The 25,347-nt window shown below is 43.6% G+C and overlaps 1 protein-coding gene across 4 annotated transcripts in view; it reads left to right on the top strand.

The window, feature by feature from the left end:
- Nucleotides 1-25,137, top strand: part of THYN1 (thymocyte nuclear protein 1) — a 38,692-nt gene extending 13,555 nt beyond the window's left edge. For 2 of the 4 annotated variants that reach the window (XM_030222413.1, XM_030222414.1), the window contains exons 3-8: nucleotides 7,471-7,688; nucleotides 8,971-9,039; nucleotides 18,471-18,563; nucleotides 21,277-21,372; nucleotides 22,721-22,871; nucleotides 25,033-25,137. In XM_030222413.1, coding sequence (XP_030078273.1) covers nucleotides 7,471-7,688; nucleotides 8,971-9,039; nucleotides 18,471-18,563; nucleotides 21,277-21,372; nucleotides 22,721-22,871; nucleotides 25,033-25,085 — 680 coding nt within the window. In that variant the 3' untranslated portion in view covers nucleotides 25,086-25,137. The remainder of the gene's footprint in view (nucleotides 1-7,470; nucleotides 7,689-8,970; nucleotides 9,040-18,470; nucleotides 18,564-21,276; nucleotides 21,373-22,720; nucleotides 22,872-25,032) is intronic. The other 2 variants (XM_030222415.1, XM_030222416.1) reach the window with 2 other exon arrangements.
- The last annotated feature ends 210 nt before the right edge of the window (nucleotides 25,138-25,347 follow it).

Below are 25,347 nucleotides of genomic sequence, written 5' to 3'. Positions count from 1 at the left end.
TAGAGGAATAGCCAGCAGGAAAAAGGAGGTGATAATGCCTCTGTAGACGTTTCTGGTAAGATCTCATTTAGGGCCCTGTTTACTAAGGGACGTTAGTGTTTTTAACGTGCCTACAATTAGCGCGTGCGCTGTGTAGGTGCCTATAGGGATATAGTAGGTGCGTACACGATTAACGCACCTATAACGCAGCTTGGTAAACAGGGCCCTTAGAGTACTGAGACCCCGATGATCCTCTGGCACTGTACAGAACAGCGCTGGAAAATTACCATCGGAACAGCGTGGCAAAACCACTTCCTAATGCTCAATGCTAATTATATGCAAATATAGGCATGCTGTTAGCGTTGACCATTAGGGAGTTCAGGGGGGGGGGAAGATTGTGCCTGGCGCATGTGCTCAAGAGTTGTGTGCCAAGCACGTTCCCTATCCGTAAGTATGGTTGTGTGGTGTGTTTGGTTCTTTCATTTTAATCTAAGGACAGTGTTAAGAATTGTGCGGATAGAAAAAAAAAAAGGACTTACTAGTTTATCTAGTTTTGGCCTGGAGAAGATTTGAGTTATGAGAAATATTGAGTTGAGGGTGAGCATGGGTAGCCTCTTGCACAAATCATGCTTGATGGTGCACTTCGGGACATCCAAGGTAGATTCTTAGGTTTTTTGCTAAACAAGGGGAAAAATAAAACTGACACGCTTACAGACTAGTGTAAATATTTGGTTCATCAGGTTCAAAATTGCTTCTTCCTCTGCTGACACCATAACACCAGTTCTGGGCTGGGGTAGGATTTGCCTGCACTGTTCTTTAAGCATCGGGAAGAATAGGAAATGACCGACTTACAAGAATTGGTACTTTCTCTGTGGCTGGTCCTCGGGCATAGAATAAATTGCCTTTTTCTTTGAAAATTGAACAGAACACTGCATCATGTAAGCAAATGTTGAAATGTCATTTTCTAGACCATCTTGTTGATTATTGATGCCTTTGTGTTCTGCTGCTGCTGAATATATGCTGAGTTGCTGGTATTGTATCGATTGATTGTCTGTATTGTTGTTTTTATTGTAATTGTGTATGTTGTGTTTTATTTATTTATTTTCTTAGATTTAGATTTTACTCACACCTTTTTATTAGTAGCTCAAGGTGAGTTACATTCAGGTACACTGGGGTACTTCCCTGTCCCTGGAGGGCTCACAATCTAAGTGTTATTACCTGCCTTGGATATAAGGTGGGATACAAATACATAAACCTCCTGTTGACTACATTTGCATGCAATTAGCATTGATCAGGGATGAGCTCATTATTTCCTGCGGTAGGCACCTCTGAGCATTGTGCGCCAGCAAACACGGACACTAGTCTGGCACTAATGGCCTCTAGCGCCTGCATTTGCTTCTAGCGTCAGGGCAGTATAGTTCTGAAAGATTGCACCTTCAAAAACATATAAACAGAATGGAGGGCAGAGAGCAGCTACTAAAAATGGTCAGTGGTATTCATCATAAAGCATATGGGGCAGATTTAAAGATCTCATTATGTATACTTTGGAAGAAAGGCAGGAGACGGGAGGTATGATAAAGTTGTTTAAATACCTCTGTGGCATAAATGCACAGGAGGTGAGTCTCTTTAAATTGAAAGGAAGCTCTGGAATGGGGGGGGGGGGGGGGGGGGGCACAGAATGAAGGTAAAAGTAGACAGATTTGGGAGTAACCTAGGGCTATACGTCTTCACCAAAAGGGCGGTAAATGTGTGGAACGGCCTCCTGGTGGAGGTGGTGGAGCAAAGACTGATCTGAATTCAAAAGAGATGCTATGCACTTGTCCCAAGCAGAGAGAGAAGGGGGGATAGTAGATGGTGTCGATAGGCAGACTGGATGGTCTTTCCCTGCCTTTATATTTCTCTGTTTGTATGTTTTTCACAGTTCACCTACTGCTCACGTCCTTACTTCTCCACATCTCATCTCTCCACTATTCTTCCCCCTTATCTTTTCTCTCCTCTGCTACCTTTTCCCACCCTTCTATCTCTCTTCTGTCCTTCCAACCCTCACCTCTCATCGTCTATCTTTCCTTCAACCTCCTTTTCCTCTTACTACTACTAATCATTTCTTTTTTTATTTATTTATTTATGGTTTTATTATACATTTAACAAGGTAATCCTTGCTAGAAACACAGGCAAATGATATACACCATAACATTCTCATCCAGTGTTTTACCAGTAAATAATAAAAGGAAAAAACTTCAAAAGAAAATACATCTTACAATGGACAAGAAACTTATACATTTAAAAGAAAAATAGTTTAACCTTCCTTAGACCTCAAAATTTGAGGAGGGAGTGATAGAATCAGAGAAGTTACAGAAAATGAAAATCAACATTTGTTACCAGGTAAAAGCTGCTATTACTCCAGGTTATAAATCATTTCAACTGTTTCACATCTAGGAATGATTTCAGTTGTTCCGGTGAAAAGAAAGTATATTTAGTCTGACCTAACTTAACCACACATTTTGCTGGATATGCCAAGAAAAAAGAACCACCAATATCAATTGTTCTCTGTTTCAAAATAAGAAAGGCTTTCCTTTTTTGTTGTGTCTGTTTAGTTACGTCTGGAAAAATCCAGACCTTAGAACCACAAAATTGAGCCTTAGCATTACGAAAATACAATCTTAATATATTATTATAGTCTTGTTCAAAGACAAAAGAAATCAATAATGTGGCTCTATCAAGTATTGTTTCAGAAGATTGTTCCAAAATGTCAGAAATATTTTGGAAATCCGGAATAATATTTTCTGTTCCTCGCAGTTCCCCTTTTGGTTTAGGAATGAAGTAAATTTTGTTCACCGGAGGAATAGCATCCAGGGGAATTTTGAGGATCTCATTTAAATATCTTCTGAATATTTCTATCGGAGTTACCCCCGAGAGCTTAGGAAAATTTAACAGGCGGAGATTAAGCCGTCTGTTATAATTCTCTAATTGTTCAATTTTTCTTCTTATGTCCATATTGTCTTTAATAAACATAGTCTTAAATTCCTTAAATGATTCAACTTCTTTGCCGAGATAAATTATCTTTAACAGAATCAACATTTACTTTTAGCTCTTCCAGCTTGGCATTTAAATTTAACACATCACCAGAGGTTTTTTGTAGTGTAGAGTTCATCAGGTTCAACATCACCCCAATCGATTCCAATGTCACCTCCGGATTTTTTGCTGAGGAAAGATAAACTCCCTCAGACTTCAGAGTCGACTTTTCCATGCCTGGGTCCTCGCTGGTTACCCCAGCCGATACACTTCCGGAATCGGCGGGGTTTCCCTCCAGGGACGCCGTCGACGCTGGACACGGAGGAGTCCGAAATGTTGATGGTGGTGAGAGAGAGGTTTCCTCTCCCAGCGGGGATCGCGCTTCTCCGAGAGCTCCCGCTATGGGATCCTCCTCCCTATGGAACCTGGAGAAACCGGTGAAGTAGCGCTCAAGCGACGCTTGGGCTGGAGAAGACGTCAAGGTAGGCTGAGGATCTAACTTTAGCTTCCCCTTTCTTTTAGAATGAGGCATTATTGGAGAATAGGAATAAATTTTTTCCCCCCCCAAACGCTCAGAGCTCTCTGCCGTTCAACCGGTTAGGCAGCCATCTTGACACGCCCCCATCCTACTAATCATTTCTATAGCGCTACTAGACATACGCAGCGCTGTACAAATTATATGCAGGTACTTTCTCTGTTCCTCTTCCCCCATCCCTCTCTTCCTCCTCGTATGCTGTCCTCCATACCTCCTCATACCTCTTCCTTCTCCTTATTTTTCTCATCACCATGCCTCCTCCTCCTACCCCACATCTTTTTTTATGTGTATTTAGTTCAAGGTGTACTCATTCAAATACAGAAAGTCCTCCTCCTTCCCCTTCACACCATGCACACTCATTCTTGGCTCCCTATCTCCTTGTCCATGTACCTCTTCTCTCTTTCTGTCTCTGCCCCCCCCCCCCCCCCCCCCATCTCCTATGTTTCTTTCTTTCTCTTGGGCCCCCTTCCCCTCATGCCCTATCCTCATTTCTTAAAAAGCTGTTTCCACATGATCACATCTCCTTTCCGTCACTCTCGGAAGGCTCTCTTTCCACCTTTTCCCCCCTCCCTGATTCCACTGGTCTGGCCTCCCATTCCTCTCAGATCTGGCTGACCGTCTAGCTCTCCCCAGGATTGTCAGGACTGTTGCTTCACACAGCTCCAGTCTTCTGAGCTGCAAAGGTTCAGTCTCACAGTAATTGCTGCCAGATCTACAGGAACTTGTGTGGCTCAGGAAGCTGATGTAGTTTTACAAAGCACCATTCCTCCTTTTAGCCACTTAGGAAGTGACAGATTCTTTGGGCCCTTTGTGCTGTTTTGCTTTTCTTCATGCAACCTGCTGTATGAAGTGAAACTGTATCTCTGCTGGTGCCGTTCAGCACTAGAGCATATGGAGCAGTGGCATAGCCAAGGCTGGGTCCAGGCCCACCCAAAATTCTTGTGCACTTGTTATTGGCTGGAGGGGATCCCAGCTGCAAGGGTCCTTCGATGGCAAGAACAGCACCCTTTCCTACTTGCTCCAGCCAATGGCACTGTCTATATGCTGCCATTACGCTGGCCTCCCCCTTGCAGCACAAACTCAGTTTTCACGCACGCGTGAAAACCAAGCATGCGCAAAGGGGCAGAGCAGCGGCAGTGTTGCCAGTTGAAGCCAGTTGTTATTTACTGTACATTTGCAACTTGGCACTGGGGGAGACGGGTGTGTGGATATTAACAAGAAATAATTTACTTGGGGTAGAGCTCTAGAGCACTCACTAATGTTTATAATTAAAAAAAAAAAAAAAAAAATATATATATATATATATATATATGATAATTCTCCACCAGTTGCCGATTAAAGCAACAAGATTCACAATTGCAATGAATTATATATATATATATATCTGTTGAAATGCAGTGTTCTGTACTGCAAGATTTAAAAGCATCCACTCAGGACACAAAAGACCATATATTTAGCTTCAAAAGGGTTTATTAAGTTACAATTTTAGCAATTAATGTTGCAGCGAGAGATAAGAGTATTACAGAGAATCTGTGCTTAAATAAGGTAAATATGAATTATTAGTTACTTACAAGTCCTTGTTACAAAGCTGAGTGATGAGCACATGGCACGTGGTTACAGGAGAGAAGGGTAGAGCTGTAGGCCCCCAGCGCAGCAGATCCCAAGAAGAAGCAGGTCCCAAGAGCGTGAGCTGGGCTTTTCCAGGCTTTTTATACAGTCTATTTGCAGGGAAATATGAGTGCATGTCCTGTGTGCATTTGCTTCCTGGTTTGCACTGGATAATTTGCAAGGCATTATGGTTAATGTAGTCTGTTCACATGATCACATTATAAGTCTTTCCTTTCTGCATGTGTCCTGGCGTCTTCATGTCTGATAGCTGATGGGAGGGGGCAGATATACATATCTGAGGTAACTAGCAAATGGTTTGACAAGCAAATGCCTTGTTTATGGTTTTCCTCTGAAGTCTTTGTCTTCAATGGCTTCTCCAGACTTTGAGGCCTAGATGCACAAAACTCTAACGACCCTTTAATGGCGCTTTAACGACAAAATTTGCCACCATTGCATGCATTATAGGCCTTTTTCTGAAGCTGCTAGCAGATAACGAAAACGGAATGCAAACCAGAAACTACCATTGAAATGTGGACAATTCGCAATGCACTAACCATACCGACGATTCTAACAAATCATTTAACGTGAGAAATTTAGCGAGATCTCAGACCTGTCGCTCAGGCCTGAGCTGTCATCTCCCCGCTCCCTCCTGCACCTTAAAAATGCAAGCTGGCAAGTAAAAAAAAAAAAAAAAAGTTATATAAAAACACAAACCGGTAGTTCCCCACTTCCCCCTGCACTAACTAACAAAAAAAAAAATTCAAATAGATCGGGAGGGGGCAAAGGCGCTCGTTAGGAGCGTCCTGTATGGGCGCCCTTGCCCCCCCCCCCCCGAGATCACCGCTGTTTCCCGCTTCAGCCGGTTTTAATAAAAACAAATCTCCAAATTTTCTCATCCCCGCTCCCCCTCCCTTCCTGTGTCTCCTGTCCTTTGCTCCAGGGCTTCCCCTCCTGCCATCCTCCGCTCCCGTGCCCTGCCCCCCTGGGGTTGTCGCTGCTGCTCCCACCCTCCACCGGACCCCCCCCCCTCCATGTTACCGTCCCGCGCAGCGCCTCTCACCTGTATATGGAGGCGCTGCACAGGATAAAACAGCTGATCGCCAATTGCTTCTCCCTCCTCCGATGTCAGTCTGTTGTTCCTGGCCCGGCCCTCCATTGACGTAAGTTAAGATAACTAACATAGTAACTTACGTCAATGGAGGGCGGGCCCAGGAACAACAGACTGACGTCGGAGGAGGGAGAAGCAAATGGCGATCAGCTGTATTATCCCGTGCAGCGCCTTCGCATACAGGTGAGAGGCGCTGCACGGGACGGTAATGTGGAGGGGGGTCCGGTGGAGGGTGGGAGCGGCGGCGACGACCCCAGGAGGGCGGGGCACGGGGGCGGAGGATGGCAGGAGGTGGAGCCATGGAGCAAAGGACAGGAGATACAGGAAGGGAGGGAGAGCGGGGATGAGAAAATTTGGAGATTTGTTTTTATTAAAACCGTCTGAAGCGGGGAACAGCGGCGATCTCGGGGGGGGGGCAAGGGCGCCCATACAGGACGCTCCTGATGAGCGCCATCGCCCCCTCCCGATCTATTTGAATTTTTTTTTTGTTTTGGTTAGTGCAGGGGGAAGTGGGGAGCCACATGTTTGTGTTGTGGTTTTTTTTTTTACGTTTATGGCATGCGCAGAGCAGCCAGCATAACGCTTGGCTGCTCTGCGCATGATTTAGGGGCCGATTACCGATGGGGATTATGATTCATTGATACATTGTACTTCTCGATACCGCAACGAACATGTTTGACCGTTTTTTTTGGTGCATGCTTCGGTTTTTCAAAATCGTTAAGGACTTTAACGTTTTAGATTTTTTTACGTTTGTTAGATGCATCTGGGCCTCTGTCTGCAGTTGTGTTTAATTTCTGCAGAAGCCTTGATGAGCCTTCAAGTATCCACCTAGTCATGTTCCTTGTTAGGTGGGAGGAGAAGGAAGCTATATCCCAGTACCTTTTGTCTCTGTTAAGTGTTTGTAATTGACTAGTCAGAAGTTCCCAGGAAAAGGGAGGGGAAAGAGGGGCTTGACATGAAAGCCAGTTTCATTGCTGCAGTTTCAATACGTTTTTAAAGTTGTATTCTTATATTGGTATATCTGATTCAGCATAATCAATAATTATGCTACATATATTTCAATAATCCTGACAAACTGATACCATAACATGTGCCCACCCAGTTCGCCCAATGGCCCATCCAAAATGTAAGGTCTGGCTATACCTCTGATACGTAGAGGTACTGCCTCCCTTGCTCCCCCCTCCCCCCATACTCTGTCAATGCTTAATCGGTTTGTTTCTACTGACAGATGAGACAGAGCCTCTTCCAAAAGAGGCAAAATGTGAAAAGCTGGAGGAGAAAGAAACTCCAGCAGGGATGGAAGGAAGCTCAGGACGAGGTCAAACGTCCAAGAAGCCAAGTAGCACAAAGAAGCGCTCTGGTACACAGGTGAACCCGGAGAGCTACAGCCACTGGTTGCTGAAGTCTGAGCCAGAGAGTAGGCTGGAGAATGGGGTGGACATGAAGGTAAGAGGACAGCTTGTACTTTACAAAAAACCAAAGTGGATAATATTTTCCAGAATTGTTCTTTTTAAAGTCCTTAAGGGGGCATTTTAAAAGCTGAGTGTGTCAAAAGTGCCTTTGGCATGCACACCTCAGAGATAAAACATTATTTAAAAAAGGGGGATTTTATATTTGTATTTCTGGGATAACACAGCCCAATTACAAACTGTCTCCTTTGTGAAAGGGTGACCTGGGCACATCCATTTCTATAAAATAGGCCTGTAATTGAAGCTCATTCATGAAATTAGAAATTTGTACATATTTTGAGGAAACTTAGTTGTTTTCTTTCAGTGGAAATACTGTGGACTAGTGAAGCAACATTCTGTTGGCGCTGTTTCTTAAAGGTGTCACGCATGCGCTGTGTGAATATGCAGCTTGCTGCTCCCTGATCGATACTCTTCAGTGGGTTTATGCTAGATATGACGTGTGTTGACACTTTTCTCCTAATGCAGTTACTCGGCCTTTTTTTCTGTTGTGCTAAATCTGGCAGATTAAGATCATATGCATGATACACAGCACAGGGAACCATAATGGGGCAGGAAGGGGATGCCCCTCTGATGAGGGAGCTGGTCAATCTTTTTGTACACTCTCAGTTCTTAAAACTCAGGCTCATTCTCTTTTTCCTTCTCAAATCTCTCCATCCTGTGCAGTACCTGTCTTAAAACTCACTCTGTCCACTCAGTTTTTGCCCCAGGACAAATTAGACTTTTAAACCTCTGCCTTAACACTCCATTAGCAAGCTCTACTAATAGCTACTGGGATAATGACTTTAACTGTACAATCCATGATCTCCCTTCTGGTCTTTGCAGAAGATCTCAAGGGATGGATAAGCCCTTTGACCACCCTAGGTTCCAAGCTGCCCTTTCGAGTCAGTTTATAAGTGTAGAAGCACGTAAGCCTAGCAGGATGGGGGAGGCGAGTGAACAGAACCTCATGTTTCCAGCCAGGGCTGGGAGAGTATGATGACAGGAACAGATGACAGGGATTTGAAGTACCTGGCTCTTTGCTGTCCTCAGCCAGCAGGCACATGTGGCTGTAATAAAGAGTGCAGGCTTACTGTCTGTCAAATGTTTCGTGTATCTTGACACCTTAGTTGAGAACTGTTGATCTAATGGTTCCATGTCATTTGGACAGAATAGAAAAATTGTCACTTCTATAATAGTTTTGTTGCCTGTATTTCACACAGTGACTAAACTCGGAAGCTATGCAGTTTGTTGACTGAACACTTTTCTTTGGGTTTTAACAGTTTAGTATAGAAGATTTAAAGGCACAACCGAACCAGACAGCCTGCTGGGATGGAGTCAGAAATTACCAGGTAAGAAGATTTGTAAATGGTGGTTATTCAAGGGTTACAGTATGGGATCCCTCATATACTGTGCTCTGTCCATTCTGGAATTCTTTTAATATCCTCGAATTGTCTACATGTGAATCATTTATGAAAACCCACTCCTTCTAGTGTGCCTGGGACCACTGTCCCAATTTTTTTATTGAATCATAATTCTATTCAGTTTAAAATTACATATTTGTTTGCATTACAGGTAGTTTTCACTCAGGACACTTCTCTATTGAGGCAGGCAAAATTCTCCTTACTCCGATCCCAAACAACATAAAACCCAGTCTTGCTGAGGTCTCAAATTACAGACTCAATTGCATCCATTCCATTTCTTACTAAGTTTATGGAGAGAATTTTGGCAAGCCAGTTGGGGGACTATATAGCATTTCATAACATTCTCCATTCACATCACTAGCAGGGTTTAGAAACTCTTTTAGCACTGAGACCCTAGTAACCTCTATAGTCAGAAGCTAGAAGAGATACTAGTATTGGATTCAGGGTGCTTATAATGCAGTTTGACATGTCCTGCTGCATTTGATCTTGTCGATCATGAAATCTCACTGAATTTGCTAACACATTATGGTATTGGAGGCTCAGTATGAAGATGGCTAACAGATTATTTAAAGAGTAGATGCTATGAAGAAAGGAAACCTGCACCGTTCCTTTGAATGGGTTCATCCCTCTCACCCATATTGTTTAATTTGCTGATGGCCCAACTGGCTATTTGATTGACATCTGCAGGGTACTATATATATATTTATATATGCAGATGATGTCACTATTACTATACCCTTCAATTCATCACTATTCTCCATTTCTCAGTTAATAGAGGAGGGTTTTAACATTCTTTCAAGCTGGGCAACAGCTTTTAAACTGCAGCTTAATAGTGATAAAGCTAAACTTTTGGTACTAGGAAATCCTTACAAACAGTTTTTAGACACTTCTGTCACAATACTTGGTGTCTAGTACCAAATAGAAAAACAGCTAAAGATACTGGAATTCATTCTTGATGAGAATTTAACACTTGAATCAATTCGTTGATAATGAAAGTTTTCAACTCTTTGTGGAAATTAAGAAGGATTAGGTCTTTCTTCAACTAGTCAGTGTCGTGTCTTTTCAAAATCTTCAATGTCGTGTCTTTTCAATCTTGTGACACAAAAGATGGGTCTTTAAAAAGACTTTTATAGTGGTACTGCAAAGGGTAGACAAAGTCTGCGTCTTCTAAACATAAAGCTTAAGAAGCGAGTTTTCAGAGGGTCACGTGATGTCGTGCTAGAGAAGCAGACGTCGGTGAGTGAGGCTCCCGGTCCCAGCTGCCAACCCCGCCTTGTATAACGATCGAAAACAAGTGCCCCACGCATAAAAAGCGAAGGGAACTATAGAGGAACACCCAGTGCGCCGGAGGGAGATCGGATCAGCGCTGATGACCGCACGTGCGACTCGTAGAGATAAAGACAAGCTATCTAAGAGCAGACCCAAGATGGCGGCGGGCAATGGCGAAGGCCCGACTTCGGTTAGCTCCGCGTGGGTGGCGGAGATTGTTGCGGAGGTCACCCATGCCATAGATGCTACGCTGGATAAGAAACTGCAAACCTTGTCCGCCAAGCTTGATAATGTAGACGGCAACGTAGAGGCGCTCAAAGGAGAATTTACGGCGTGCACGCAGCGGGTTTCAGACTTAGAAGACAAAATGAAACAGCTGGAGACGCTGACGGAGAAACTGCAAAGTAAAATGCGAGACTTAGAAGACAAAGCGGATGATATGGAAAATCGATCCCGAAGGGGAAATCTGAGACTTGTAGGTTTGCCCGAATCTCTCCCAGAAGCGGATCTGGGTAAGTTTTTGGAAGAATGGCTGACGAATACTTTAAGGCTATCTCAGAATGTGGGGCCTCTTCGAATTGAACGAGCACACAGGCTGGGGCCTCGTAGGGCACCAGAAGACAGACCCAGGGTGGTCATTTGTAAAATCTTAAACTATGCTCACAAAGTGGATATCTTGCGGGCTATCAGAACGAAGGGGCCTCTAAAATATGAAAACAAAACTATACTATGCTTTCAGGACTTTTCAACGCGAGTGTCAGGTATGCGGAAAGCATATGCGCCTATATGCACAGAGCTGCATAAGCGCCATATTCAATTTGCGTTAATGTACCCTGCCCGATTAAAGGTGTTCCAGGAGGGTAAAGCGCAGTTCCACGACACCCCAGAATCCGCCAGGCTGTTCCTTCAGGGGCTGCCGGAGAATGCTGCCAGTACAAGCCGCTTGCCATAATACACCTAATTAAAACTGAAAGATAATAGATGGAACTTTAACTTGAGAACTGAGGAAGCTGACAAGGAAGTAGAAACAAGACAGTGATGGTGTACTAGTTTTGGGAAACTATACTAATGTGCGTGGATTTTGGACTAGGAATATAGAACATGGAAGAACAGATGCCTTTTTCGGGTGGAGTATAAAGGGTTACAAAAAGCTGCAAAACAGACTCTATATATAATCCTTGGATACTCACACAAGCATGCAGGGAGATGCAGATTGTGGAAATACAAATTTACACAGAGCATTATGAAAACAGTGGTAGGAGGACTTAATTGGAGAGAGAAGGAAAAAAGAGCTATTAGGCGTGTTTTCGGGGCGCTGGGCCTCCGGGGCTCCATGGGAATCTGTGGAGCTTTGGGGGGCTGGGTGCTTTGGAGATATGCCCTTGTGTTAAAGAAAGAAATGTAATATACTTGTGATACCTGAAAAGGATAAGAAACAGGGGTGGGAGGTTCTACATGACAGACATGCATAATTCAGCTGACATGGTTTATGGTGGGAAGCACTGATATTTGTATAGAAATCTGTATAGAGGGCACTCACAGATGAATCCTGCTTGCCCTTGGTGGGCGGACCGGGACTAGATAGGCAGGGTGGGGGGGGGGGGGAGATGGGGCTGGGAGATCATTCACACGGGCCTTGTCCATTATATACAATGGATAGATATGGGAGGGAGGGGAAGGATATAGGGGGGATCCAGGGAAGGGGAATGAGAGGGAGGGTAAAAATTGAACATGCCTCGCCTGATAGTGGAAGGGCTGGGAGGGGGAGGAGGGGAGGGAAGGAGGGGGGAGAAATAAGTCGTCCGTTTTTTTGTAATGATGTGTTGTATGTTGTAATGTTTTGTATCTCTTGCTGCTGTGGGGGGATGGGGGGGGAGAACTTGCGGAGGAGGAAGGGGTCGGGGGCTGATGGCTGGGACAGCCCTAGACCAACCCTAATAATATGGGATGGAGACAAGCTCACAATGGATGAGATAACATGAAGCTGTTAAAGTTTGTTTCCTGGAATATTAGTGGAGTGTCCTCACCAATTAAAAGGAAAAAAATAATGCGGGATTTGAATAGACATGGGGCAGATATTGCATTTTTGCAAGAGACCCACCTATCGACGGTGGAACATCTCAAATTTGGCTGTTGGTGGGTGGGTCAGGTAGCAGAGGTGCCAGCAATAGGAAAGAAGGCGGGATTACTGATACTAATTCGGAGGGGTGTAGATGTAGTTATACAACAGACGTGGAAAGATCCACAAGGCAGATATTTGATACTGCAATTATTACTCAATAAATTGCCTGTATTGCTCTGCAATATATATGGACCCAATACATACAGCCAAAAATGGGTGAGAGGATTAATTGGTAAGATTACAAGTTTAGGGGAAATGCCATTGATAATGGGAGGAGATTTCAACATGGTGCACGATCCCACTCAGGATAAATCCAAGGAACCCCTAAAGGTCAGTAATAATCCAGACAAAGGTATTGCACTGTTCTGCACTAGACTAGAACTGATAGATGTATGGAGGATTTTACATCCAACTGAACGGGATTACACACATTTATCTAGAGCACATGGTACACAGTCTAGAATAGACTATTGGTTGATATCTAGAGAGATGTTTTCACGGGTAGGGGAGGCGGGGATTGGGCCCTATAGCATATCGGACCATGCATTTGTATGGTATACATTAGAATTTGGAGAGAGCAAAGATCAGCAATATGTATGGCGCTTTCCGCTGAAATTATATCGAGACCCCCATTTTAGAGAGCATATTTAAAAAAAATGGGAAGAATATCAATACCACAACGAAGAACATAAACAACAACCGATACTATATTGGGAAGCAGCAAAAGCGGTATTAAGAGGGGAGACAATAGCGTACTGCTCTTTCCAAAAGAAACTGCGAGATAGGGAAATCATACGTCTAGAAAAACAGGTGAGGGCCACTAGAATTCAATATGGGAGATATCCTACCTCCGGGAATCGTGCTCTACTATTGACGCTCCAGACTAGCTTAAATGAGCTTCTTCATGAAAGGACAATGAAATCCATCAAATATTATCAATATCAGCTCTTTTTGCATAGTAATAAGGCGGGTAAACTTATGTCGAGGTTGATAAGGCAGGCAGGAGGCTCCAGGATTATTACTTACATAGAGAAAGCAAAAGGGGAACTGGTGAGAACTGACAAGGAAATAGCTGAAGTGTTCAGTAGATATTACCAACAATTGTATGGCAGGACCCTTGAGGAACCCATGGATGGAAACATGTATTTGGACAATTTAACTCTGCCAGAGTTAGGAGAGAGGGAGGCTAGCAAACTGAATGGAGAGATCACAATAGAAGAGGTAGAATTAGCCGTTAAGCAAAGTGCGCTCTACAAGGCGCCAGGGCCAGACGGTTTTAGAGCAGAATTTTATAAATTGCTATCTCCCTTGATTTTGCAGACACTACAGGCATATTTCAAGCAATTTGTGATAGACGGCAATATACCGCAATCACTTCAGTTGGCCCAGATAGTGTTGCTATTAAAATCAGGGAGAGACCCCAAAAGGCCATCATCATACAGGCCAATTTCGTTGTTAAACGTTGAAATGAAATTGTATGCGAAGATTTTGGCCAACAGACTGGCTAAGGTGCTGCCTCAGCTGATCTTGGAGCAGCAAGTGGGTTTTGTGGCAGGCCGCACTGTAGCACATAATATGAGACAAATAATGCTGTCCATGGAATATGTGGAAACAGCGAAAACGCCATCTTTATTGGTCAGCTTTGACGCTGAGAAAGCGTTTGACCGTGTACATTGGGGATTTATGTTCACGGTTCTTACGAGATATGGCTTTTCGGGATACTTTTTGGACGCCCTGAAAGTGCTATATAGATCTCCCAAAGCTAGGATCCAGGTGAATGGAATAGTGTCGCCCGAATTTAATATATACCGTGGGACTAGACAGGGGTGTCCCTTGTCACCTATGCTTTTTATACTAACAATGGACCCTCTGCTTAGAGAAATTATGAGCAATGCAGAAATTAAAGGAGTGGAGATAGGGAAGCAGGTGTTCAAAATCTCTGCATTTGCTGATGACTTATTAGTGCATGTGGTGGACCCCCGGGTGTCCTTTCCGGCGTTGATGGAGTGTTTCGAGGAATATGGTGAATACTCTGGATTTAAATTGAATTTAGATAAATCTATTGCCATGCCTACGGAACACGCCATGAGAGCGGGTTGGCTAGGATCTTTTCCAGTAAAGTGGGAATATAACTCGTTTAGATATCTGGGAATTCAACTATCGAGGTGCACTTGGAATTTATATAGAATAAATATAGATACCCTATTGGAACACTGCAGACGGACTTTAGCATCTTGGCAGCAGCTACCTATTTCATTATATGGCAGAGTTCAGTTGTTCAATATGGTGCTGTTTCCGAAATGGCTATACATTATACAATTGCTTCCTTTTAAAATACTGAAGAAGGATCTGAAAAAATTCCAGAGGCTGATCTCGCAGTTCTGTTGGGCGGGGAAAAAACCACGCATGCAGTTTAAATATTTGATAGGAGCGTGGAAGTATGGTGGAGCAGGTATTCCAGATCTATCCTTATATAACTATGCATGCTTATTCCGACATCTAGGGGATTGGATCTTGGGAGAGGAAAAATACACGCCTAGGGAATTTGAGGCGGCATACTATTCCCCATGGCACTTCAACTCATTATTACACTGCCCGCAAGCATCCTTGCCGAATAGGCTAAGACAGAGTAGACTACTCAGAGCAATGAGAGAGATGTGGAAATTTCTGACAAAGTTGCTGGGGGGACGAGGAGACATATCAGACCAACTCCCGATAAGGGGAAATGTGAATTTCATACCGGGAAATGATAATGTCAGCTTTGCTCGATGGGCAGGCAAAGGACTTACCCTAGTACAACATGTGATAGATGAGGAAGGTAAATTATATACATGGGGTGCTATGCTGGAGGCTGGAAAAGTAGAGCATAAAGATTTGATGGCATATCTGCAATTAAGACATTATATCAGGACTTTGGAGAGAGGGGCCCTGGTCCCGTCCTTGGGAACCAAAATACGGGGGTTCTTTGACAAATTCCAAGAAGGGGAACTTTCGATATCAGGGTTACATAAGGCAATACAGAGGGAGTCTAAGGAGAGGGCATTTGGGGACCTTGTCGTCAGATGGACTCCAGAAATAGCAGGGAGACTGAGCCCTTTGAAGCTAATAAAGAGAATTCCAGAGATTTCGATTAATACAACCTTGAGGGAATGTCAATTTCGTATTATTCATAGGGCATATTTCACACAGGAGAGATTATTCAAAATAGGGGCAGTAGATTCACCCATATGCCAAAAATGTAAACGGGACTAATTCTTTTTTTCACTCTTTCTGGGAATGCTCTCAAACTAAGATCTTTTGGAAGGAGATATTTGGATACTTAGCAAAGTTAACTGGGTGTGTGGCTGTGCTTTCCCCAAGGGCAATATTGTTAGATTGCTATGAAGATTATCATCTCGAGAACAGAACATACACGCTACTGCTGCGGAAGGCAGGGGTTCTGGGGAAGAAAGTGATTTTAGGAGTGTGGGTGGGAGATGAACCACCGTCTTTTTGGGTGTGGAGAAATAAATTTCATGCCCTAATGGCTTTTGAACATAGATATGCTAAACGCACGCCCAAGAGGCTGAAGCAATTCCATGAAGTATGGGGAGTATATGTGGACTCCCTACCACACAGAGCGAGAAGTCTGCTGCTAAATGCGGGTTAAGGACTGTAGGATTTAAAGAGAGGACACTCCAGGGAGATCAGTGATTTATATAGGTTGGGGGGATGGGGCCCCCTTTTGTTTTAGGATCGCTGTCTTCCTCTTCTCCCCCCCCCACCATGATGGATATCTGTGTATATAAATACCCCCATTAATAATAATTTTTTTTTTTTTTTTCTTCTCTTTCTCGTCTGTGTGTCTTGGACTTGTATCTGTCTGTGGTTTGTGTCTGGTGTCGGGTGAAGATTGTTGTTGAAAGATGGCGACTGGGTGGGAGTGGGAGGGAGGGAAAGGGAATAATTGAGAATGCAAAGGAGGTCAAGTGAAAACTTCATCGGATATACCACAAAGTAGAGATGTATTGCTGGGAGCTGTAGGTACATCTCTATATGGACTAATGGTTCCTTGGAGCCCACACTATGCTCACTAATTGTTCAGCTTTTGGACGACTGATAAGGTGGGATGGGAGCTGGGAGATTGAAGATAGGACTGAGTTGAGTGCACGTGTTCTTGTATAGTTATGATTGTTGATATGGTTTGATTGATTGAATCGTTCAAAACACATTGTTTCAATGGGGAAAGGGGGAGGGTGGGGGGGGAGGAGACGGGGAGGAAAAGTTTGATGAATATAAGTAATAAGATGTTTATTTGGATACGAATTCAAGCCTAAAGTAATGTATATTCGAAACTTGCAATATGTGATCTCTTTGGTTAGGTCATCAATCAAAGGGGGATAAGGGGGGAGGAGAAAGGTTGTAATAAATAGTTGGAAGGGGGAGGGATTTTAATATATAAATTTGATGACCATTACTGTGGATGTATACCGGTGATGTTTTTGATACAGCTGTTTTGTATGTGCCTTTGTGAAGTTGTATTTTTGAATTTTGTCATCAATAAAAACCGTTGAAATAAAAAAAGAAGCGAGTTTTCACTTGTTTTCATTCGCTTTTTAAGCTTTATGTTTAGAAGACGCAGACTTTGTCTACCCTTTGCAGTACCACTATAAAGGTCTTTTTAAAGACCCATCTTTTGTGTCACAAGATTGAAAAGACATGACATTGAAGATTTTGTTATCCATTATCAAAAGACTCATGAAGCAGGCCATAGCCCGAAACACAGTTCTGTGTCGAGTCTATGATTAATAAATCTTCTTGAAGCACCAAGTTTGTTTCCCTCATTTCTGGAGTCTGTGGTCCATTTCCCACTACTCTTGTTTGTAATTTTTTTTAGTACTAGTTCCTTACATCCCGCATAAACAGAATTACAGTAATCAAACTGTATTAATACTAAGATTGAGTTACGATTCAGAAAATTTTGTTAAAGATCTTATTCACTTTATCTTCCATAGAGCCTTGAAAAGTTTTGCTACAATTGTGGATACTTGTGGTTTGGGAATCAGATGCTGATCAATAATCACTCCCAAAATCTTTAGATTTGACTTAAGTGGGTATGTGACTTGGTCAATCTTGAAACTCTTATAGGGGACAGGATGAAAAAGAATTGTTAAGACTAGGAATTTAGATTTTTCCCTATTAAGTTTCAATTTGAACACAGACAACTAGGAGTCCAACAAATTTACCCCTATTTTAATTGTATTTGATACAATTCCCTCTGTGTGCATATATATACACAAGATAAAATTTCGTATTTGAAAGTGTGATATCCAGTTATGTATTTTTGCAGGATTATTCTGGGAGGGGTGGTTCCGAGTTCACCTGTGTACCAGAGCGCTTCTTTGTGCTACTTGGCTTCTTGGACGTTTGACCTCGTCCTGAGCTTCCTTCCATCCTTGCTGGAGTTTCTTTCTCCTCCAGCTTTTCACATTTTGCCTCTTTTGGAAGAGGCTCTGTCTCATCTGTCAGTAGAAATAAACCGATTAAGCATTGACAGAGTATGGGGGGAGGGGGGAGCAAGGGAGGCAGTAGCTCTCCGTATCAGAGGTATAGCCAGACCTTAAATTTTGGATGGGCCATTGGGCGAACTGGGTGGGCACATGTACTGTAGTCTCCATGTTATGGTATCAGTTTGCCAGGATTATTGAAATATATGTAGCATAATTATTGATTATGCTGAATCAGATATACCAATATAAGAATACAACTTTAAAAACGTATTGAAACTGCAGCAATGAAACTGGCTTTCATGTCAAGCCCCTCTTTCCCCTCCCTTTTCCTGGGAACTTGTGATTGAGCTTAATGATGAGAATCACATAGGTTACTTAGGGATGAAGGTTCAAATAGGTGCTTAATACCCTTTCACTGACCTTAAGTGCATGCCATCACCAGTGATGCAGCAGGTCATCTCGTGCTTCTTGTGTCACAGGCTCGGAACTTCTTGAGAGCCATGAGGATTGGACAGAAGGCTTTCTTTTATCACAGTAACTGCAAAGAGCCTGGAATTGCTGGGATCGTTAAGGTGAGCACTTTAACTTTGTGCTTTCACATTAAAGTAGTTTAACACATGGAGGGTGCATAGAACTATAAAATGCTGTCCTGAACTGAGCTGGAGAAAATGACCTGGTTCAGTATCTCAGTGAGAGCTGCGCAGCCGTGTAGCTACTTAAAAAGCCATTATATTTTTTTTAGTTGGCATAAATAAAAGGAAGGATGAAACACAGATCTGCATTCCTATGAAGAAAGCCTTTACATGTTGTAATAGCAAACAATACAAATGTAATGTGCAAATGGCACTCACAGATTTATGTAAACTTGAGCCTAGTTTTTCTTCCAATACTATGAGTTGAGAGCCCACGTTCCACTGAAAATCAGCCCCTTAAGAATAGAGTTAGGTGGTCTGCTTCCAGTGAATGAAAGTGTCCTCTATCTTAATATCTAATTAAGGTGCCTAAAATTAGGCAGACTTGTAGAAAGAGTTGGGCAGGAGAAATAATTTAGGGGTCCAGTGTTTGCAAGGTCTGTATGTAGCAGGCACATAGCCAGACCCTGAATACAAGGTGAGGCACAAAAGTTTGCCTCACCCTGCCACTGCTTTACCCCCACCCCCCCCATACTTGAGCTGGTGAGTGTCCCCAACCCCACCAGCAGAAGTGCTCCTCCCAACTGCTACCACCTTCTTGCTGGGACTTCCCATACAGAACATGCTCGGTTTCGAGCATGTGCAGGAGAGCTCCGCCCCCGTGCATGCTAAGTTTTATCAAAAACTGAGCATGTGTGGTGGGGTGGTCACAAATGGAGGAGCACTTCCACTGGCAAGGCATGGGGACCCTAGGTCCTGAACACAAATTGGGGGGGGAGGGACAGGCTCCAAAGTGGCCGTGCCCAGATATGTAAATTGTATCTCTGCCCAATGGACCATGGCAATCCATTCCCTCTCACCTAACCAGAAAAATAACCCCATGATCATCCTTTTACCTGTGAGAATGTCAAATAAGAGACCCCCTCCTGTTGCTTGAAAGAAAGAGGGAAAACAGAGTAGATCAGAGGATTACTAAGATGGAGACAGCAGTCCAGCAGCGAGAGGGATGCTATCCAGTTTTTTGCATTGAGTGTCACATGTATGATTATCTCCCAGGTAGTGAGAGGTTATATGTGTGTGCCCAATGCAGAGAGCTCCTAGCTCTCAGAGAATGGGTCTGTTCTCTTGAGGCTAGAGTAGCAGACTTGGAGGAGCTGAGGGAGACAGAGAGGTACATTGTAGAGAAGTTCCACCTGCAGTCTGGCAGCCCCTGTGCTGCCTTGGAGGATGGAGGTCTCCTAGAAGAAGAGCAACATGCTGGTGAAGTAGGAAGTATGCTCGTAGCCAGGACCTGCCCACCACCTCTGCACTATCCTCTCACACTGAGGATTCGTCTCCAAGAATTTCTGCCCAGGCGGGAAGGGTTAAGACAGCTGTTGTAGTTGGTGATTCGATCATTACGCATGTAGATAGCTGGGTGGCTGGTGGACGTGAGGATTGCCTGGTGCGAAGGTGGGAGGAGCCAGCTGTCTTTGTACATGTGGATACCAATGGCATAGGAAAATGTGAGAGGGAGGTTATGGAAGCCAAATATAGGCTCTTAGGTAGAAAGCTGAAGTCCAAATCCTCCAGGGTGGCATTTTCAGAAATGCTCCCCCGTTCTACACACAGGACCCAAAACCGAGATGGAGGAGATAGAGCAGCTTTTAAACTAGAATGGGGGTGCAAGCCAACAGTCTTCCCAGGATCACATGGTTCTGTGTGAAGTAATCTTGAAGGATACTATTGAAACAGGACATTTAGGGAAGCCCAGTAAAGAGATTTCAACAATGCAGAAAGTAAGCCAGGTGAGCATGTAGGAACGTGCAGGACGTCATGACTCACAGAAACAGAATCCAGATCAGCGATTGTGCCGGACTCGGAGACCGGCACTGAAGGGGACTTTGGCTGGCAGGGGTTGGGGGCCCCCGCCAGCAAACGTACCTGGCGGTGGCGGAGGATTGGAACTTGGTGGCGGCGGGAGGGGGGATCGAAAGGGACGGCCGGCAGGGACGGCCGGCAGCGCCGGGGGGGGGGGGGGTCAAAAGTGGCGGTGGGGTCGGCGGCGCCAGGGGGGGGAGCTAAAATGTGCCCCCTCAGCTCGGGCTCTGGACCCTCCTCCCGCCGAAGTCTGGCTACGCCCCTGGTGGAAATAGCGCTGCTTGATAAGAGGCCCTTAGATTGTAAGCCCTCTGGGGACAGGAAAATATCTACAGTACCTGAACGTAATTTGCTAAATCCAATTCCCCAAAACTGCAATAGTGATTCTCAAGTGAGGTACATAAATCCTTAGTGACTGCTGCCAAACGACTGAACGCTTCTAACAGCATCTAAATGCGTTTGTTCAGACTTGAACCATATATTTACAAATCATATACCTTATTTCTTCAAGGTAGTGTATAGTTTGAGACTGTAAATGACCACCCCCACCCCCATCTCCCATGCAATGTCATGATTGGTGTGAGATTTCCAGTGTGGCAGCACTGTAAAGCATCCTCATGCTGAGTTTGATCTCCAGCCTTTTACTTGGACAAACAAGGTACAGCTGCAGCACACTGGTATTCTTACCCTTCCATTTGACCTTGTTTGGGGGGTGGGGGTGGGGAGTGGCGGGGGTTGGGGATCAAGATTCATTTTGGTCACAGTACCCGTACAGCACTTTTCTTTGTTTCAGATTGTTAAAGAAGCATACGTCGACCACACTCAGTTTGAGAAGAGTAATCCGCACTACGATGCTTCAAGCTCTCAGGAAAAACCAAAATGGTCTATGGTGAGGCGTGAGCTGGTGTGGACCACATTCTAAATAGAGGATCACTAGACACCAGGATCCTTCTGCCCCTAAACCTGCTCCAAAGCAGTGACTTTTTGTTTAAATCTTTTTTATTATTAAGCCATAACAAAACTTTGCCAGACATGATCCACATACACACATCTCCACTGGTCCATTTAAGTCTGACTAGGAACCATGTACAATTTTCTCCCAACCCCCCTCCCCCCTTTCTTCCCCCTCCCTTTTCCCCCCCCCTCCCCCCCCAGAAAGCAGCCCCCCCCCCACTTTACCCCCCCCTTTCCCTCCCGCAACACAAGATAACACTCAACAGCCTATCCTCCGTTCCTGTGACACTGTCAATTCAAGAGTCTACTGCGTGCTAGTGGTTGCAGTGTGTCCCAAAAGTTCGCCCATGTTTTTTGGAGCGCCTGACCCTCTTTGGAGTCCAGATCCTGCACTCCGCGTCTCTCCAGCCTCAGCAGTTCTATCATTTGTGACCTCCATGCTCCAATGGATGGTCCTCTGTGTTCTCTCCACTGGAGGAGGATGACCCGTTTTCCCGCAGTGACTTTTTTAGCCCGAGGCCAAGATGAATCCCTAAAGCTGACAGTAGACAGTGTGCTGATTTGAATGCAAACTTAAAAGAAAATCATCATCTGGAGTAGTGGCCTAGTGGTTAGGGTGGTGGACTTTGGTCCTGAGGAACTGAGTTCGATTCCCAGCACAGGCAGCTCCTTGTGACTCTGGGCAAGTCACTTAACCCTCCATTGCCTGCTGCATTGAGCCTGCCATGAGTGGGAAAGCACAGGGTACAAATGTAACAAAAATAAAAAAAAAATAAATCTGTTGTACATGTATGATGTTTAAGATAAAAAGCCATTGTGTGTGTGGGGGGGAGGGGGGTCCCCGAAACTAAAATACATAATACTGAAGTTGGAGGCCTTGGATTTTGTCATACCGGACCCCACACAAAAATAGTTGGCGATACTTAGCCGAGGTCCCCCTCTTAATGTTAGTGTTTAAAAAAAACTACATTCCTTGTGTATTCCACTCCTACAGAGTAGCCAAAAGCCATAGGGCTCCTTTTACTAAGGTGTGTTAACAGATTATTCCTATGGGCTTCTTAGTATTTAGCATGCATTGAATCTGTTAGGCGCACATTCATAAAAGAAGCCTATAGTGATTTCAGGCATGGTAAAAAAAAAAAGCTTCACTGTAGGGTCATTTATGAATTGAAGGTAAGCAGGAAAAGGAATTTTTTTTTTTTTAGCATGTTAAACTAGCTTCTCTCTAATGAGGGTGTGTCTATTTTGTCTGCTTTCCTGAAGCTTTCATCTTGCTCTGACAGGTGGATGTCCAGTTTGTGCGTCAGCTGAGGCGTTTCATCCCATTGGCAGAGCTGAAGGTGTATTTCTGGGAGCACCAGGCTGCAGAAGGAGCTCTGAAGAACATGACGTTGTTCACACGACAGAGGCTCTCGGTGCAGCCATTGACCAAAGGTTGGCCGTTTGCATGCATTGAGGGAGAACGTGGCCTAGCTACTGCTTTGAGTCAATGAAAGAATGAATGCCTAAAGTTGGGCAGGAGACAAATTTGGGGTCTAGTGTCTGCGAGGGCTGAATGTCTAATCCAAGCACCTAAAACTAAGCATAAGGTTGACAGATCTCAAATTTCAGGGGTGGCAGAGTACAAAATGGGTCAAATAAAGAGTCAATTCCTAATATAATAAAGTAACAGATGCCTAAAGGATACACTTATACTCTGCAAAATTATACCATAAAAGAAGTTTCAAATAAAGCAATTTAACATATTTTATTTAGATATATGAAAAAAGGAGGGCTGTGATAAAGAGCATTGATGATGTATATAGCTTCTGCGGCTAGTCTCACTTAAATTGATCTTGGCTGAAAGGTCAGCCTATAGGGAACTCTCTTTGCCCCCTCAAATTATAAACCTTTTTGTGGTATAATTTTACATAAGTTCATAAGTATTGCCATACTGGGAAAGAACAAAGGTCCATTAAGCCCAGCATCCTGTTTCTAACAGTGGCCAATCCAGGTCACAAACACCTGGCAAGATCCCAAAAAAGTACAAAACATTTTATACTGCTTATCCCAGAAATAGTGGATTTTCCCCAAGTCCATTTAATAATGGTCTATGGACTTTTTCTTTAGGAAGCCGTCCAAACCTTTTTTTAAACTCCGCTAAGCTAACTGCCTTTACCACATTCTCTGGCAACGAATTCCAGAGTTTAATTACACGTTGAGTGAAGAAGTTTCTCAGATTCGTTTTAAATTTACTACACTGTAGCTTCATCGCATGCCCCCTAGTCCTAGTATTTTTGGAAAGTGTGAACAGACGCTTCGCATCTACCCGTTCAACTCCACTCATTATTTTATAGACCTCTATCATATCTCCCCTCAGCCGCCTTTTCTCCAATTTGAACAGCCCTAGCCGCTTTAGCCTTTCCTCATAGGGAAGTTGTCCCATCCCCTTTATCATTTTCATTGCCCTTCTCTGTACCTTTTCTAATTTCACTATATCTTTTTTGAGATACGGCGACCAGAATTGAACACAGTATTCGAGGTGCGGTCGCACCATGGAGCGATACAAAGGCATTATAACATCCTCATTTTTGTTTTCCATTCCTTTACTAATAATACCTAACATTCTATTTGCTTTCTTAGCCACAGCAGCACACTGGAACCTTGCATAACGTAGCTATAATTTGGGTTCCTCTTTCCCACATGTATCACTTTGCACTTGCTCACATTAAATGTCATCTGCCATTTAGACGCCCAGTCTCCCAGTCTCTTAAGGTCCTCTTGTAATTTTTCACAATCCTCCAGCGATTTAACGACTTTGAATAACTTTGTGTCATCAGCAAATTTAATTACCTCACTAGTTACTCCTATCCCTAGGTCATTTATAAAATTTGTTAAAAAGCAGCGGTCCCAGCACAGAGCCCTGGGGAACCCCACTAACTACCCTTCTCCATTGAGATTACTGACCAGTTAACCCTGCTCTCTGTTTTCTATCTTTTAACCAGTTTTTAATCCACAATAGAACACTACCTCCTATCCCATGACTCTCCAATTTCCTCTGGAGTCTTTCATGAGGTACTTTGTCAAATGCCTTCTGAAAATCCAGATACACAATATCAACCGGCTCCTCTTTATCCACATGTTTGTTCACCCCTTCAAAGAAATGTAGTAGATTGGTGAGGCAAGATTTCCCTTCACTAAATCCATGTTGACTTTGTCTCATTAATCCATGCTTTTGAATATGCTCTGTAATTTTGTTCTTAATAATAGTCTCTACCATTTTGCCCGGCACTGACGTCAGACTCACCGGTCTATAATTTCCCGGATCTCCTCTGGAACCTTTAAGTGTATCTTTTAGATGTCTGTTACTTTATTATATTAGGGACTGACTCTTTGTTTAACTTAGTTTTTTTGTCTCTCCCATTTGGGATTTGTTGTTTTTCATATTGATTGATTTTGGCTAGAGTACACAATGGGGCACAAAAGTTTTCCTTGCACTGGTGCCACTCTTTGTTGCCTGACAACCCCTGCTTACTCGGTGAAAACAACACCAGTAAGTCTTGCTTTAAAAAGACAAAATGATTAAAACATACTTTCTTTTTTTCTCTTTAAACAGAGGAATATGAATTTGTGTTGAGTGTGGAAGATAAGAAGCCGAATTCAGTTTGACAAACATTAAGCTCTTCTTTCTCCCTGAAAAATAAATTATGTTCTATCTGTACTGTTTTCTCAGCAATGTGAATGTGTTTAAAACTATATTTTTTTAATAAGTCACCCACTGTCAAAATTAGAGGTGTACAGAGCCACCTAGTGCTGTAACGCCTGGGAAGCGGCAAACATCAGCTGTACACAAAGCAAAGTAATAAGACTGACAGCCACACAAATTCAAAGAACCACCGGCATGTAGGTTTTACCCAAGGGGAGTAATAAT

The sequence above is a fragment of the Microcaecilia unicolor genome, chromosome 13, assembly GCF_901765095.1.
Source record: "Microcaecilia unicolor chromosome 13, aMicUni1.1, whole genome shotgun sequence".
NCBI lineage: Eukaryota > Metazoa > Chordata > Amphibia > Gymnophiona > Siphonopidae > Microcaecilia > Microcaecilia unicolor.
The sequence above is the reverse complement of the archived record's forward strand: the minus strand, read 5'-3'. Positions and strand labels throughout refer to the sequence as shown.